General features: G+C 31.9%; 1 protein-coding gene across 1 annotated transcript; it reads left to right on the top strand.

Annotated features, from left to right (window-relative positions):
• The first annotated feature begins 9616 nt into the window (after positions 1-9616).
• Positions 9617-10504, top strand: LOC109014091 (pectinesterase inhibitor 4-like). The gene has a single exon (XM_018996411.2). The coding sequence runs from the start codon at positions 9697-9699 to the stop codon at positions 10318-10320; it is 624 nt and encodes a 207-aa protein (XP_018851956.1). The 5' UTR covers positions 9617-9696; the 3' UTR covers positions 10321-10504.
• The last annotated feature ends 8583 nt before the right edge of the window (positions 10505-19087 follow it).

A 19087-nucleotide genomic window follows, 5' to 3' on the forward strand; every position in this document is an offset into this window, starting at 1 on the left:
GAAAAATCACGCACGCCACAATTTTGAAAGGATTTTAGCAGATCATTAGGATCAGTACTGATCTGCAACCTGCAGCATGCACTGTGTCGGTACGATATTGTGTTCGATCGAGCTTTAAATCGATCCCGCGTACGCGTCTTTTTGTGGTCATGATTTTTGCCTTCCAAATCAGGGGGCCGGGCCGTCGAGTACGTACTCATGCGAACTTCATTCAAACTAATTCACGCATGCAGGGTCGGCACCACCTGCACATGATGTTTGTCTCCAGCTTATTTCAATCCACCATGCATCATGAAATTGAATTCCAAAGTTCAATAAAACTTATTTTAATTGTTGTTATAGTTTTTTATTATTAAATATTGTGCGCCACGTTAATTTCTATATTCTATGTAAATATATATAGATCATAGATCATATATAAGACCAGAAAAAGAAATTAGAGGAGATCGAATGATTTAATTTTCTAATGCAGTGTGGGGCTTTTTTAATTTTTTTAATTTATTATAGTCTTTTTCTTCTTTATAGCGCGCAGTACTAATACTTGTCGTGGGGTACGTACTACCCTTGAAGCCTAATTAATACAAAAGCATATGGCCAAATTATTAATTGCAGCACGTAAGCTGTTCTCACACGAAGAAATCCATTTGCGATTCATAACCATTTATTTATTTATTTATCAATATCTCTACCTAACAAATGGCTATTTAGAAATTAAAAAAATACTTTAACTATAAATTAAAAATTTTATAAAATAAAATTAATAAATTAACGTAATTTGATGTGATTTATATAATTATTTTTATTATAAATTAATAGATTTAACATGTCATAAAGTCATATCGATTTATGGATTATTTTTATAAAATCTATGTGTATCGATTATTTTTATAACGTTTATGTACCCACTTTGGCCGCTGGCCACTCATTTATAAATCTTGATCTTCATATATATATATATATTGGCCACTCATGATTTATTCATATATATTTTTGTTTCGAAGGCCATTACTGATTTTTTTCATCATCTCTATAGGCTGCCCTCTCTCTGATCTCTCTCCTTGTTTTTGCTCAGTACTGAAGAATATATTTAGGCAGATTTCTCCGCAGCCAAGTTGAGCTGATCTTAAGTAGGCTCCATATATATACGAATGAAGAAACTTTAATTGACATAGAATACATAGAGGCCGGCGGCCTAGATTTTCGTACTCGACTGCTTATAATTGACATCTTTAATGGTAGAATACTTTGACTCGCATGCTGGCTTTAGGGAAAAACAAAAAAACAAACAAACAAACGGAAAAACAAAAAGAGTGCAATTCAAAGTATTTTCATTCAAAGGCAACTGTTAAAAGAAGAAAAAATAGAATTTTGTTATTAAGGATGAAGCTGAGAATTGGAAACAAGAAGAGCATATGGATGATTTGATTACAGATTTTTTCAAGACTTTGTTTACTGCTGCAGATCAAGTAGAAATGGAGGAAGTCTCGTAACGGGTCGAGGTAAAAGTCAATGAGCATATGAATGAGAGCTTAACTAAGCCTTATGTTGCTCAGGAGGTGGAAGTGGCAATCAAACAAAATCTGGACTAGATAGGATGTCTGGCCAGTCCTCTATCAAATGCATTGGAGGGTGCTTGGTAAATTTATAACTGATTCAGTGTTGTTTGCCTCAAATAATGGGGATTTTCCTAGGGAGTTAAATAACACCTTTATCACTTTAATGCATAAGAAGTCTGATCCTGCAAAAGTAGCTAATTATTTTAAACATATTAGTCTATGCAATGTGCTTTATAAAATTCTTTCAAAAGTCATTGCTAATAGGCTCAAATATGTCTTACATGTGGTTATCTCTGAATCCCAATGTGCTTTTGTCCCTAGTAGGTAGATTACTGATAATATTTTAATTACCTATGAGTTATTAATATTACATTATCTTAGAAATAAGAGGTATGGAAATAAGGGTTTTATGTCTCTCAAACTTGATATAAGTAAGGCGTATGACAAGGTCGAGTGGGTATTTTTGGAGATGATGATGGGTGCTCTTGGTTTTGCTCCTAGTTTGATCAATTTAGTCATGAAGTGTGTAAGTATAGTGCCCTTTTCAGTGCTTGTGAATTGAAGTCCAAGAGGTGCTATTGTACCTAGTAGAGGATTAAGGCAAAGAGATCATTTATCTGCTTACTTATTAGTTTATTAAAGAAGACTGCTTGTTAGGGTGCAGTGGAAGGTATTAAAATTTGTAGAGGAGCTCCTAAAGTTAATCATTTGTTGTTTGCGGATGACGGCATATTTTTTGAAAGGTTGATATGAGTACTATTGAAAATATCCATTCTCTTTTGAATAAATATAAGAAAGTTTGGGGCCGATATATTGTATTAATAAGGAAAAGACTTTTATGGTCTTTAGTAAAACTGTTCATGCGGATGAGAGAGCAAAAATAATGCAGCTTTGGGGTGGGAGTCATACTCAACAGTATGACAAGTATTTGGGCTTGCCATCGATGGTGGGAAGATCAAAATAGAGAGTTTTTTCTAGTATTAAACAGAAATTGTGGCAGAAACTTCAAGTTTGGAAGGGCAATCTATTATGTCAAGGAGGTAGGGAAGTACTTCTTAAAGTTGTAGTTATGTCCATTCCTACATATGCTATGAGTTGTTTCATGTTTCTTAATTCTTTGTGCCATGAATTAGAAATGATGATGGCTCATTTTTTGTGGGCAAATCAACCTCATGGGAGGAAGATACATTGGGTTAATTGGGAAAGGCTTTGTCATTCAAAGTTTAGAGGTGGAATGGATTTTTAAAAAACTTAGAATCTTTAGTCTAGCCGTTCTAGCTAAACAGGGATGGAGGTTCTGAATAATGAGGTGTCTTTGCTGTATAGAATGTATAAATCCATATATTTTTCAAAAACTTCTTTGTTTGAGCAAAAATGGGCATAAATTCTTCTTATATTTGGCATGGGATTTTCAAGGCTTTAAAGAATTTGAAGATAGGGTGTAAATGGCGTGTGGGAAATAGGAGTGGTGTAAGAGTTTTTATGGATTCCTAGATTCCAGAAGTTAGTGCAGAAGAAGTTCGGTGGAATGTAGAAGTGTTGAGAGCTCTCTTTAATCCAAGGATTGTGAATTAGATTTTGAAGTTGAATGTGTCTTTAAATGCAGAGGATCGTGCTTTGTTTTGGGTTCAAGAAAAAAGTGGTATTTATTCTATTAAAAGTGCCTATAAGTTGTTTTTACAATTAGATGGGCAGAATGTGGGGGAGAGCTTGAGGGAGAGATTAGTTAAATCTTTCTGGAAGTGTCTTTGGCAATTAAAGATTCTAAAGAAATTGAAGATTTTTGCTTTGAAAGCTTGCCTAGATAATTTGCCAACTTATCAAAATTTGAAAAAAAAAAAGAAGGTTGTGTTGGATGATACTTGTGTGTTTTGCAATAGGGCCAATGAGGATGTTGTTCATGCTTTATTTTATTGTTTTGATGTGGCTAATTCTTGGTTACAACATTTACCAATGAAGGAAAATATGGAATCTGGGTTGTCTTTTTGGGAGTTGGCAATTATTGCAAGGGAGAGGGGATCCGAGGAAGCTTTTGCTAATTTTATCTCTATTGCTTGGGGATTATGGTATAGAAGGAATCAGCTTATTTATGAGAATATTTCTCATGATACTAAATCTGTAATTTGTTATGCTTTATCTTTCCAGCTCAAGTATAAACAAGTCCAAGTTTTTTATGCCTACAGTAAGGATATTAAGAAAGTAGTCTATTGGGCCCCTCCTCCAGGTGATTATTTAAAGATGAATGTAGATGGAACAATTTTCTTTGATCAACAAAAAGTTGGCATTGGCATTATACTCAGAGATACTCAAGGGAATGTGGTTGTGGCATGCAACAAAGTGGAAAGGGAAGTTGTTTCTTCAGAATTCATTGAAGCTACAGCTATGCTAAGAGGATTGCAATTGTGTGCTCAGTGGGGGGGAACCGAAACTGATTTTGAAAACTGATTTTGGAAACTGATTGCTTGGTTCTTGTTAATGCATTGAATGTTGGCTCTGTTCATTTCATTGATTTTGCTTTCTTGATTCAAGATATTAGAAGAATGATGTCTGGTTTACAAGATGTTCAGGTTTCTCATGTTAACAGGTTGGGCAATTCGACTGCTCATCTTTTGGCAAGGCATGTTTGGAGAGTTAATTAATGATATTGAAATGGGGTGGGATGGGTGTCCTTCTTTTGTATCTCAAGCAGTTTGGCTTGATAAGTAAGGACAATTATTTTGAATGAATGAAAATATGTTTATAAAATAATAATAAGCCACAATTTTGAACGGATTTTAGCAGATTAGGATCAGTACCTTGCACCTTGCAGCATGTAGTGTGTTATATATGTGTTTTACCGCCACCTGCAACCAAAGTGTAGAGAGTACGGAGGTTTGAGGGAACGCCTCTGATGCCTAAGTCAATAATTTGAGAATAATAATAAGAAGAAGAATTTCCCCCTCTTTACTTACCTAAATTTTTTTTATATATAGAGCTCCATGAGTTATTTTTGTTTTCTTATCGGATAGTGGTTATCTTTCGTTTGAATTCAAATTTAGAGATGAGAATGTCATCTTTTAGTAAATTTGAATAATAACTTCTTTTATCTTTTGTCACCGACTGGATAGTTATCCAGTCAGTATTGGCCATGGGCTGGGTTCTCTTGGTGTTGGGCTGGGCCTCTCGATGATGATATAGGCTTTGATCTCAAGTAAGGACTCAGGTTCACCTTAAGAGCCAACCGATTGGGATGTCCTCTCCACACTGTGTCGGTACAATCTTGTGTTCGATCGAGCTTTAAATCGGATCCCACCCGTCTTTTTGTGGTCATGATTTTTGCCTTCCAAATCAGGGGGCCGGGCAGGGCTGTCGAGTACACATACTCATGAGAACTTCATTCAAACTAATTCACGCATGCATGACCTTCGACGATTAAATGATTTTCGAATTAATGGTTGTGTGTATATATATATATAGATATATATATATATATATAGATATATATATATCTATATATATATATATATATATATATATATATAGCAGATTAGGACTCTACATTAATCCATTGTGTCTGCATCCATGGTCGGCACCACCTGCACATGATGTTTGTCTCCACAAGCTTATTTCAAACACCCGGCCAAATGTCTTAATTTTGGCCATTCGTCTTGCCAATTTGTTTCCAACTAATCGAAACTAATCTCACAAGTACTATTGATTGCATGAGTCCTGTTGAAGAAACCAGTTTCTGGATTAATATCTTTTAAATATTGAGAAATTGATATCTCATGTATATGTGTATTATATATATATATATATATATATATATATATAAGCTACGAGTTTGGATTTATAATCCGATATTGTAGGATTTACGGCCTACTGATTCATGCATGCATGCATAGAGATTTAGATCATTTTTAATTTCTTGTTCAAGTTAACATGATAAAAATCAAATGTCTATGTCAATCCACATATTCATGAATCCACCATGGTTGCATCATGAAATTGGATTCCAAACTCCAATAAAACTTATTTTAATTGTTGTTATAGTTTTTTTTTTTAATTATTACTATTATTATTATTGCAGCTAGCAGCCGGCAGCTAGGGGGCTAATTTGAAGATGATCATTACTTAAAAGAAATAGGAGAAAAGGCATGCTTGTAGAAGCAGCACTAGGACCATTATATATGACTCTACTTTTCTTTAAAACTAACCATCAACAAATAAATAATAAGACGAATATGAGTAATTTTATATATAATTTTTAAGATGTGAAAGTCTCGCATATTTTTTTTAAGAAAAATTGACAAAAAGAGAATAATCCACATAAAAATTCAAATTTTTAAAAGTGGGCCCTATTATTGTTAAAAAATTACATGAAATTTACACGAATTAAAACTGTATATAACATTAGTACTCTATAAATATTAGTAACACTCTAGATTTTGAGTTGTTTCTCTTTAATTATATTTGAATTTCAAACTTGGTTGAATTGTCTTCCACCTTATGGGCAAGCCCAATGAGAGTGAACAAGTGGGCTCTTCATGGTTAGCCTTAGAAATCTTCAATCAGCTCTCTTCAAATATTGAATCGGCACGCTTAAAGGCCGTGGGCTTTTGGCCAAATAGCACCAGCTCGATCCTCCCTGTATCTGGGGACGAGAGCTGCGCCCTTTCCATAACTCTAAGAGTATTGGCATTGGCTTCATCAAAAGCCTAATCAAATATAAAATATGATGAATTTCATTAAAAGAGAGCTGCATTGGATTAACCAAAGAGATAAATATAAAACTTTGAGTTACAGTAAATTTATAAGTTTCTTCAAATTTGAAGAGCTACTGTTCACTCATCAAATCTATTTTTTATTCACTTTTAATCTCCAATAGTCATTTTTATTCACGTTTAATCTCTAACTATCTTGTAATAATAATGTAAGAATTAAATTAAATTATTAATTAACATATGATTAGTGTAATTATAAAATATAAAAAAATAAAATATTATTATTAAAAAAATAATATTATATTATTATTTTGATGAATTCAATAGCTAATTCAATGTGGAGTTATGGATAAAGAAGTTTTAGATATATAAAAAATATGTACTTTTCATCAAAATTTAAAGATAAATTTGATGAATCCAATGCTAATGCTCTAAGGTCTGGTTTACTTTTAAAACTTAAATTTTAAATTTTAAAAATTTTAAAATTTTTTTATCTCATTATTACAATTTTATCAAATTTTTATACAAAATAAAATAAACAATTTAATTTTTTTAAATCTTAAAATAATAATAATATATTAAAAAATATATTCTAATAATTTTTTATTTAATTTTTTAATTTTAATTTTAACTCATTTCATTTTTAACTCATTTCTAAAAACCAACGACACCATTCCGCGCGCACGGAATGCATTCTCTACAGTGAAAAGGCTGCCCAGACATAAGGTCGGATTGACGCGTTTACAAGCTGCAATCATTAAGGACTAGTGCATTGTACCTATGAACATGGAAAACTCCCTCGACGAGCCCAAGGGATGCCATGATGAAACATGTAGAAATTTGGATTGAAAAAATCTTTTAACTCATTTCATTTCTTCTTTATATAATTATTATAGTTTTATTAAATTTTTATATAAAATATCATAAATAATTTAATTCTTTTAAATTTTAAAATAAAAATATTATTCTAATAATATTTTATTTAACTAATCTCAACTTTTATTTTAACTTAAAAACTCATCTTAATTTACTATCTAAATTTTCTCTTCAACAATTCGAATAAGAAAGTACAGCTGGAGGACATGATGAAGATATGGGTGATCAGTACAGCTAGCCAGCTTGACAGATGAGCATACGTGCACGGACAGGTTTGAGGAATTGGCGCCCCGCGCCCGGATGGGTGGGCGAGTGCGGCAGTCACGAAGAAAAAGATCAAGAATAGTGTAGTGAAATTTGGTTGGCTGACTAGCAATGCTTTGATGAAAGGATAAATATCCTCAATAGGTTCGGAGGCGTAAGGGTAAAATTTTGATTGAGATTTTTTTTTAAAGTAAAATTAAATATATTAATTTTTTTTATAGAATAAATATATTAATTTTAATGTTAATTTTTATATTATATTTTTCTTTAAAAATAATTCCTATCGTTTGACAAAAGTAAAATTACTGATTAAGATTTTATAACACTTTTCAACTAATAACAGACTTAATTAGAAAACTTTCGATTTAGAGAGGATTTTATCAAATCTAGTTTTACAAGACGTGCTTTAGATTTTTGGAGCCCTTGGGAAGATAATTGTTTTCAGTTATTATCAATTCTTTTTTTTTTTCTCTTATTTCTTAAAATCTAACAAAACACCTTAACTCAAACTATTTCATCATTATTTATAAACTATTTTATTAATATTCACATATATCATGATATATTCTTAGTATCCAAATGAACCATAGAAGTAATTATAATCATTATTGTCAATAAAATTATATAAATAACCTACACATTTGGGAAAAGTAGGCCCTTGCCTCTATAAAAGATTATACAATAAAATTTTATGAATGCTTGAAAATTAGATTTTATTATTTATAATTTTTATATTATATATTAAACTAATAATGACAAAAAATAAATTTATTCTTAGAATGAGAGTACCTAGAATAATTATTATGTGAGATACTTTCAAAACTAATAATGACATTATATTTATTTCATACTTTGGATATTATCATTGAGTTAATTAATTTTTTTAATTAAATATTTTTCTATTTAAACAATTTTACTTATTTTATTTTATTTTTTTTCTGGAGCCTTCTTCCACTAGGGACTTTAGACAATTGCCTAAATTGCCTAATGGAATAGCCCACCCTCGTGATCTTATACATAAATTTTAAATAAACAGCTATATATATATGTATATGAAATACTAATTAATTTTTTTCCATATATATCTATATATATATATATATACGTGTAACGTGGATCAGCTTAATCCTGATGTGTCTTATACAATAATTCCACTTATTTTCAAGCTGGTGGTTCTACACTTCCCAACATTTATTTATGTGCAGGTTCATGTATTGCTGATTGACGAGACGACGTACAGATATCTATCGAAAGAGATCATCAGGCCGTTCTTTATGGGTGAGATTGCTTGGACTGGAAAATAAGCAGACGATCGATGCCAATAAAAAGAAGAGGAGGCTGCACGTGAATGAGTCACCAATGCAGGTACTGGAAATAACCAGATGATCAGTACATGCATATGTGATATGCCGACCTCGGCTGACTATTTAACCTTCAAACCATCCCAAAATGGACGCGTGTCCCAATCTTACAGGCTGGCCACATGGCCTACCGTATTCCCTTATTCCTAGCTATTCATGTGATCATATCTTTTAATTAAGTACTGTACGTGTGATAATTTAGATGAAGAATAGATCTGTCGTGCCAAAAGAAAACTAGTCCCCTAGCTTTAATTTCACGCGAAGCCATCTTAATTGCCTTAAAATACAATTTTAGTTGTATTTCTTCTTATAAAAGATATCCTGAATTTTGGCCAAAAAATAATTATTGCTCTAAATTAATTTTATATCATTTTCTCCTTTTCCTTAATTAGTTTTGTTGAATTGTTTTAAGATACAGATAATAATTTGTAGAGTTAATCTATATATAATCTCTATTTTGGGGACTGCTCATACCAACCCATATATTTGTATTTAAAAAAAATTTAAAATTATAATAATATTTTTTTTAAAATGATGATTTTTTTTCTTGAGAAATTATAACAATCTTAAATAGGAGACTGCATGTGTAGTCACATTGATAAATAGAGATAAAATTAAAAAAATCATCATTTTAAAAAAGATATTGTTGTAATTTTAAATTTTTTTTAAACGTAATTATATGAGCTTGTATGAGCAATCTTCAAAATGGAGACTGTATGAAGATTAACTTTTTTTCTCTTACCTTCATTTATTAATGAGACTGCATATACAATCTCCTATCAAGGACTGCAAATAAAATTTCTCTAATTTATATTATTGTTTTATTTCCTATAAATGAGGATCTTATCCGCACATTGACACATCAATGCAAAACAGAAACAGAGAAAGAAAACGAGAACCAGAAATAGAGTACCGATCAGAGAGCTAGCGAGAGAGATGGAAGCCTACAGTAGGACTACTCTTACAATCCTACTTCTTATGAATCTTCTTTTCCTGATCTCAAACATCCCTACAACCTTAGCAGCAACGTCGTCTGCATCCAACTCCGTTTCCACCATATCCTACAAGACATACATCCAAACAGCCTGCAATTCAACCACATACCCGCGAGTCTGCTACAGTTCCCTCTCCCCCTATGCTTCCAATATCAGAGGGCACCCCCAGAAACTCTGCAAAACCGCACTCTCAGTGGCCGCAAAAGCCGCCCGCAACGCTTCATCGACGATATCAAATCTGTCTAAACTGAAGGGTTTGACGCGCAGTGAAGCTGCGGTCATTAAGGACTGCATCGAGAACGTTAAGAGCAGCGTCGACGAGCTCAAACAATCTTTGAACGAGATGGGTCATCTTGGAGCTTGCGGCTCTGATTGCCAACTTCAGATATCGAACATAAAGACTTGGGTCAGTGCTGCGATAACGGATGAATCTACGTGCACTGACGGGTTGGAAGAACAAAAAGTGAGCGCGACGGTGCAGGACAAGATTAGTAGGAGTATTCTCAATGTTGCTAGGCCAACTAGCAATGCTTTGTCCCTCTTTAACAGTCACTACCCCTACTAATTGTTAGACTGCATGCCTGCCTTGTCTTTTATTAATTACCAGTCTCTACCACACAAAAAAAATAAAATAAAATGTGCTTCTCAATTAATTTTCGTGTCATACTAGAGTAAAAAGTACTGGTTCCATGCAATTGGCTTCTGATTCATCATGTTATATGCACGGATGGGATGTTCTGTTGGATTAATTGTTTCCACGTGAACTTGCCAATTTACTGCGAACCAATACCAAAAAAATTCGGGCCCCAAATGGCGAGGAGAATTTAGCAGCTATGCTAGTAGTGAATTGTACATACGCAGTGTTAAGTGTATTTGGACGAGAGTAATATTATGATGAATGAAATAGTAGTTTTTTTCATGAATTATGCACTACAACATAACATGGTTTTTGCGGCTCAATTTTTTCTGGCAAAATCGATTTTGGATGCAATTGTGTGATTCGGGCCATTTTTTTACGTTAACCATATCCGTGCCGCAATATGTTACTTATTGTGTCTAACTTATGTCGCTATAATAAATGTCGCCGCTAAAACCATGTTACAACCAAATTCGTGTTTATCGCAGTGATTTGTACTAGATGCAAAAACATCTTGAAAGTTATGTTATTGCAGCAGTATTTTCGCCACAACCAACATAACATATATTTCTTCCCCCCAGCCCGATTTTGTAAACCTCTTTTCCCTGCTACCGACCCTTCCCATTCACCTCACTCGCCGCTCGCCGTCACTAGTACTAAACTCATCTCTCTCTAATGGCTTCACCCTAGCTTTTTTGTGATTCTAAAAAATAGAGGCGCCTACGCCTCATCGTCTAGCCGTCACCGATAATAAACTGATCTCCCTCTCTCTCTCTCTCTCTCTCTCTCTCTCTATCACCCTCTTTTTGTAATGGCTTAATCGTAGCGTGTTTTTGTTCATCTTAGAAACAATTGGTGTCGCTACTCGTAGAAGGATTCACTCTTCAATTGATTTTGCCATTGCAATACTTGTATTGGGTATTTTAGATGCAAATTAATTTCCTCTGTCCTAGGTCACCCTTTCTCTCGATGAAATCTGCCTACCCCTGTTATGATTCGGTGACATTTTGTCCTTTGGGTTTGCATTGTTTGGTTCATGTTGTGATGAGCATGTGTTGTGTTTGTAAATTGCATTCATGTGTTTGGTTCGTGCTGTGATGAGCATGTGTTGTGTTTGTAAATTGCATTCATGTGTTTGGATCGTGCTATGTTTTGTTGAAATAGGATCAATGCGAAAATTAATGCTTTCAAGACTGTGATTGAGATTTCTACTTGTAGAGTTCACCAACTATGTAGAAGGCTTAATTCTTTTCACTACGACCTACACAAGATCTACATCGGCCATAGAAGTCATAAAATAACTTTAGCAAAAGGCATTGATCTAGTGGATGTAGAGGTGTGGAAAAATGGTCTTCAAATTCACACATCTGAAGAAGTTAGGGGGACAAGAGTTGGCTGGTTCCTGCTTCATCGAAGAGACCTAGCAGCATATAAGCTACTTAAGCCTGCTCCAAACAGGTATCTATTTTAATATTATGTGATAGACGAATTAAAATGATTAATGATAGTTTTTAATTGTATCATCAATATATTGGGTTGCTTATTTCTGTTGACATAGGTATATGGTCTTGTAATCAATTAGACTAGGTTGATGTGCTATGTATAGATAGAAGTATATACACCAAACTTTAGTTAGGAAGGTAATTTACATTCAACTGTACAACTCTAGTGGTTGGTTGAATCCATGGGATAGAAGAGTGAATACATGGGTAGGTGTGTCCTTGTAGGTTGTTATCATGCAAAGAAGCTGTGTTGATCCTTTATTTTTTCAGCTTAACTCATTTTGTTGGTTGCAACAAATTTAGAGAATTTACTAAATGATATATAGTATATTTTAGCAACTACATATATTCAATTTCTAAATGACAAAGTTACATTTAATTTAATTATATGAGAAGTATCAATGGCCAGACATTTTTTGTTCTAACATATATTATAAAGATCACTTATGCATGCCAAAAACATAGATTGGATATTTTTACTAGATATATTTCTTGTGTAGACTGAAATATATTTCATGTTTTAACATATGTATGCCTTTGAATTCAAATGAGCAGTTTGTTAAGATTGGATTCATAATGTAATCTTTTTTATATAGGATATCACATGCTCAACTTGATGGCATGGTTGTGAAAGTGGTATTTCATTCCCATTTAATATTAGCTTTTTTATTTAATTGTAAGAATACATGGAAGGAAAATGTAGCATCTTTGTTGACATGAAAGATGGTGGGTGATTGCAAGGGAATATGGGATCAAGTTCTCACCATACTTCACTTACCTTGAGGAGGTCAAATCTAACAGCAGTAGAAGATAGAAGTTGTATGCCACATTTTTTTTCCTCTGCTTTTGTGAAACATGTCTTCTTAAAATCATTGTTCTTATGATACATGTACTAGTGCAGGTAGTCTTTGATGGTATTTGATCAATATATTCATTTGTAATTTTGAGTTTTGACCATGCAACCTATGCAAACAGAGGCCCATTATTTGGGTAGTTTCTTCCCTCATGCCAATTGTAGGTGGAGTGGCACTAGCATCTTTCACTGAGGCATCTTTCAACATATTTTTTTGTTAGTTATTAGTTTTTTGTCATGTATACATATTTATGCTAGCCTTGAGAAGTCTAAAGTTGCTTAGAATATAATGTAATTGCTAATTTATGAATTGTAATATAATATAATTGCTTAGAATATAAAGCAAACACATTGTGTAAATGCTTTAAGAATTGTAATATAGTGTAAGATATGTATATTTATGTAATTTGTTTCAATACTATTTTTTTTTGTCACACTATTTCTAATAATCTATAATCGTCGGAAATAATATTTTTTTGTCACAACCACTTATTTGCAGCAACAAGAATCACTGCAAATAAGTGGTTGAAGCACATTGGCGACTATTCATAATTTGTGGTCACAAATGAGCAGTTGCTACGGCATAATCGCAGCAAATGAGAATTTGTGACCACATATCAATATTATAATTGACAATTTGTTGTGAGAAAAAAATCAATTTTTAACCTGCAATAAATAACCATAGACGTTGGTGCTTTTTTTGCGACTACATTTGAGACTATTTACAGTGATATAGAATGTCGCAATGTACTTGATTTTTGCGACCTTTTTTTGTGTCACTGTTAAAAATTTTTTGAGACGGATTATTATCGACCACTAGCGGCAAAGTGCTCAGACGCACAAATCTATTTATGGCGCAATTTTATATTCTTTGGACGATTTAAATCGCAGCAAATACTGCTATATGTTGTAGTGATGCGCGTAGCTAGCTAACATTGAAGGAAGAAATTGAACTCCAATATTTAAGATTTTATCAATTAAGATATAAAATTAATAATAAAATTTATGATTTCTTCTCATTTACATATAGTGCATGTATATCAAAGTAGTGGTCCTAAATCCCGACTTTATATATATCTTATCACATTCTATTTAATTAAATATTTCCCACGTTACTGTGTACATGACTATTAAACCATCTGAATTACATTCATGTGATCATTTGTGGGCGACAGGTTCCAACTAATTAAACTTGAAAGGATCGAAGAAAAACCAATCTAACACTCATGTGTGGGAGACAGGCCATGGTTCCAATTACTAATTAAACTTGAAAGAATCGAAGTAAAACCAATCGCCAGAACAGGCGCGCGCGCTCGTACGTTAACTAAAGAGGATCGAGAAAGAGTACTATTAATTCGTATGAAGAAAATTAAAGAAAGAAAACAAGAGATTAAATACCAGTACGGTGGAGAATAATTGTAATTTACTTATATATATATATACATATATGTATATATATATATAGTGTGTATTTCCTGAAAAATGGGGGTGCTTTTGATTTTCATACGCTATCGATCTTTGGAATCTCACATGGAAAGGAAAGCCCTAATTTGTAGAGTTTTCCTAGCTGCTGTCTTAAATATAAATGCATTATACAATTTATAATTGAAATGATCATGATTTTCCTTATTTGTTTTTTCTTTTGCCTTTTAAATTATTTACAGCCTTTTTTAAATATATATGTTTTAATTATTGTACGTGAAAGTCAAACGAAAAGTACGTAGCAATAATTAGGACCATGCACGCAATATGATACGTACGAATCATGCACATGATTAAATCTTCAACATGATATATATAGAATCATCATCATGTGATCGATCGATCTTTTCCAGCCTTTAATTTTCGAACTTTTTCCATGAATCATGTGCATTATCATGTGCTGTTTCTCATGAGCTATATATCTCAAGTACTAATTCAGGAAGAAAACAAGTTTGCCAGCTTATTTATGTTGCCATTTTTGTTCACAGAGCAATTAACGACGATTAGTACTTCCGATCTCATCGTTTCTAATGTCACACTCGCAAAAAGCAAACGGCTACATGCATTATTCACATATATATAATGTCTAATTTCCTAGTCCTTAAATGATATTAAAAAACAAATCCTCGATTTGAACCCATATTTTCGTGTGATTTCTATATAGGTTTTTTTTGCACTATCTATCTAGGAAATTAAACATATTATTATATATTACTGTATAAATGATATATTTTTTGTCTATATAATAAATCGTAATGCATGTGATCACTATTTCATTTTGAAATTATTGATTCATAAAATAACAATGATTAAAAGATATGGTTGGCTAATTTCTAATTTATTATTTAGTATATGTAATTTAAATATTTAAATATTCTGAAAAAAGTTGCTTCTGATATATAATCTTGAGCTGCCGGGCATGATTTGTCATGACTTAATGGGATAGTATAAATATATATATATATACATATTGTAAGATGATATTAGTGTCTAAATAAAGCAAGCGAAATATATGGTAGTACAATTTTCTAAAGAGAAATGCTTTAATTAGCCACAAAAAACTCACAAAAATAAATTTATAAATAGATTTGATATGATACGTTTAATTGTAAAATTATTTTTATTATAAAAAAAATTTAATATATTTTATAAAATTATATAAATTTATAAATTTAATTTTATATAATTTCTTTCACGTAGTTATAACAGTTCTCTTTTCTAAACGTTGAAGGATAGTGAACATAACAAGATAGAAACGAAAAATTGATTCAGCCCAAAGCCCAACAAGGAGTTGGAGTTGGACCTTAGTCCAAGAGCTAGTCCAGAGTGGGCTCTGATAATTGCAGTTCCTTTACTTGGACCTCGATTTTAGAGTCTAGATACCTTATCTATCGTATAACAAATTTTACTATGACAGAAGGAAAAATACAAACACCAATTTGATCTTTAAAAAAGTTTATTTTTAATACCGTCGTTAGAATCCCCCAATATCAGTAGTTTGATGCTTCGTTTGGTACCTTCGATTGTGTTTTAAAACACCCCCTACGTGTTGAATCAGCTGGTCGTGTTTGTAATAATTAGATTTGATTATCTGTAATTCAACTTGATCTACTAATTAGAATTTACTATATAGTATATTAAGTTCTTGTACAGTCATGGTACTGTATATTTAATTATCATCTTAAAAAAATCTTCTCAACTTTATAGACGTAAGTACGTTATCACGTAAATTTGGTATGATTTTACATTTTTAACTTTATGTTACCGTCACCCTATTGAGTTACACGTATGTTGTTGACCAACTTGGATCTGAGTCCGTGACTTCACAATTGAAACTTTAATAAAGAAAACTATAGGAAAAGAGATATGAAACCATTGAAAAAGCAGGAAGAAACAAATGTGGAAGTTGTTCCTTAGCAATCGAAGCAGAGCAATATGAACATTGACTGACCAACTATGCGAGAAGTAAAAGCTAATATTAACTGTGAGTCAATCATACGAAGCGCAGCTGCGCAAAGGAGGTTGTCAAATAATTTTGTACGTAATTTTGAGGGATTTTTTGTGCTACACAATCTCTTATCCTCCACATATTATATTTTTTTTAAATTTTTTTTTGAGTTTATTCTTTTTAAACTAATTTAATTTTTCTATTTATTATTTATATATTAAATATTTGATAAAACAAAAAAAAAATAAAAAATAAAAAATATAATACGCAGAAATTATGTAAATAGTAAGAAGTTGCATAAATTTTTTACTTTTTGTCGTATATAATTATTGGCAATTTATATCAAATAACTTGTCGAGAAAATGCACGAATTTAAAAAATAGAAAGAATATTGGGAGAGTTTGATCAAGATCGAGCTAGATATGATTAATCGTAGATGACAGGTCACTGAGCAGAACTTTGTCCGACTGATCTCATTTAATCATTACAATTTTTTCAAATTTTTATTTAAAATAAAATAAATAATTCAACTTTTTCGAATCTCAAAACAAAAATAATATTAAAAAAATATATTTTAACAATATTTTATTTAATTTTTAACTTTAATCTCAATTCATCTTATCTCATCTGTAAAACAAACGAGACTGTGCGCTTTTGGCTCTTCAGTGAACAAATAGACAATTTCGTTTGTTTTCACAAATGAGATTAGTTGAGATTAAAATTAAAAAATTGAATAAAGTATTATTAGAATATATTTTTTAATATTATTTTTGTTTTAAAATTTTAAAAAGTTGAATTGTTTATTTTATTTTGTATTGGAAGTTAGAAAATTTGTAATGATTAAATGAGATGAAATGAAATATTTTCTGAAAACAAACAAGTCGTGCCCACATCACTTTTTGTTTTAGATTATACAAGCATAATTATTTTTACAACGGTTTTTATAATTATGTTTTAAATAAAAATATTTATATAAAATGATTTTATTTTTGTAAATTATTTTATAAAAATGTATTTTATTTAAAATATAGTTGTATAAATAATTTGTACAAAATGTTGTATATCTATCATTTTTTTTTTCTTGATCGGTTGAGCTTCAGTTTGTGTCCAGTTTTAGCTTTACATGCTTGCTTTGTTTCGTTTCTTTTGGAATGAGAAAATTGTTGATGAAAGAAATTTTACAAAGGATTTTTTTTTTATTTTGTAATTATAACTGCGGTTGATTTATTTGAAAGGGAGTTTTTAATTCGAGAAAAATTAATGACCTAAACTGTATAAAATAAAATAAAAACCTAAGATTAATTTAGATGCATGTGAAAAATGTACTTTTACATAATAATAATAATAAGAGATGTTGAGGAATAATCACATATTATCTGTGGACAAAGTCTTGGACATGTTTATAAGGAATGAATAATCATCTCTTGTAGAATCGGTCATATGAGATGAGTTAGGTCATAAATTTTTTCGTGGTATTAGAGCATGCAATGGAGCCTACACTACTTATCCCGTGACAATGATCATAAAAAATACTGGCATGCACATGAGGGAGGGTGTTATTGCATGTGGATAAGATCTTAGACATGTTTATAAGACAAGAATAATCATCTCTTATAAAATTTATTTATGAAATGAGTTAGACCCATAAATTTTGTCAATAAAACAAAAAAAGTACACAAATTAAGGCTTTAACCGGTGATCATGACAACTATTTTGCATATGTTTATAAGGTGCATGCATGGGCATCTTGGACATGATTCTTAACATAATGTTTTTTAACAACAATATTTGCATCTGTGCTAAGGACAGCTGGTTGCTGATTCAAGGGCAGGATTGCTTCTTATCCTTCCAATTTTTTTCTTAAATATTGCACACACGCTATTACTATATGAATAATGGAATATTATATTGTAGGCGGTGGCTATTAATCCATGATCACCTGTGCAATTTCCATTAATTACGAGATAATTATTATTAGAGATATGATATTTGTAGTGGTTATTAACATGTTGATGTCATGTTTCGCAACCTGGGCAGCTCTATGCTGACAGTACTACGATAGGTGTTATTTGGAGCCTCCGACAATGTTTCAGTATGGTTGTACGGTGGCAGTTCGTATGTCTATGGCAGTGAATGTAAAATAAATACAGAAAAAATAAAGAGAGATAGACACCAAGATTTATGTAGTTCGGCAACAAGCCTACGTCTATGGGGGTTTGAGAGGGGAAATCTCTACTATAATATATTTGTTTACAGTCACTCATGACTCCTCATATCTTATTGAATAGAGAAGGTTGAAGCTCTTCCTATTGGAGGCGTTGTCTTCCTCGAGAGGTTGCTTGAAGAAGAAGATTCGATTGACAGAGAGTTTAGTCGGTGTGAGAAGTAAAAAAGATCTTCATTTTATGTTGTCTGGGCATCCCCTTTTATATATTGTCTAACCCTTTATTGCACATACCAGTCTGTCATGAGGTGAATAGAGAAGGTTGAAGCTCTTCCTATTGGAGGCGTTGTCTTCCTCGAGAGGTTGCTTGAAGAAGAAGATTCGATTGACAGAGAGTTTAGTCGGTGTGAGAAGTAAAAAAGATCTTCATTTTATGTTGTCTGGGCATCCCTTTTTATATATTGTCTAACCCTTTATTGCACATACCAGTCTGTCATGAGGTGATAGGTTTCCCTTGCGTAAACTCTTTCCCTTCTTCCTCTGACTCTCTGATACTTATAAGCTCTCATAGTCTCATGTCCCTCTTGTCTATTTCTTATCTCCTTTTTGTCTCTAGTGATAGCTCGATAGGCTGGGTTCAATTATGGACTATGTGCACTTTATCACTCTACATAATTTATAATTGTATCTAGCATTAGTATTATTATTATAAAGCTCAATAATAATTAATTAAGCATAAATTTGGA

This window comes from Juglans regia, chromosome 10 (genome assembly GCF_001411555.2).
Source record: "Juglans regia cultivar Chandler chromosome 10, Walnut 2.0, whole genome shotgun sequence".
In the NCBI taxonomy this organism is placed as follows: Eukaryota; Viridiplantae; Streptophyta; class Magnoliopsida; order Fagales; family Juglandaceae; genus Juglans; species Juglans regia.

Excerpts from the sequence above, each read along its gene's own strand:
- LOC109014091 (XM_018996411.2), top strand. The coding sequence starts at position 9,697 with ATGGAAGCCTACAGTAGGACTACTCTTACAATCCTACTTCTTATGAAT.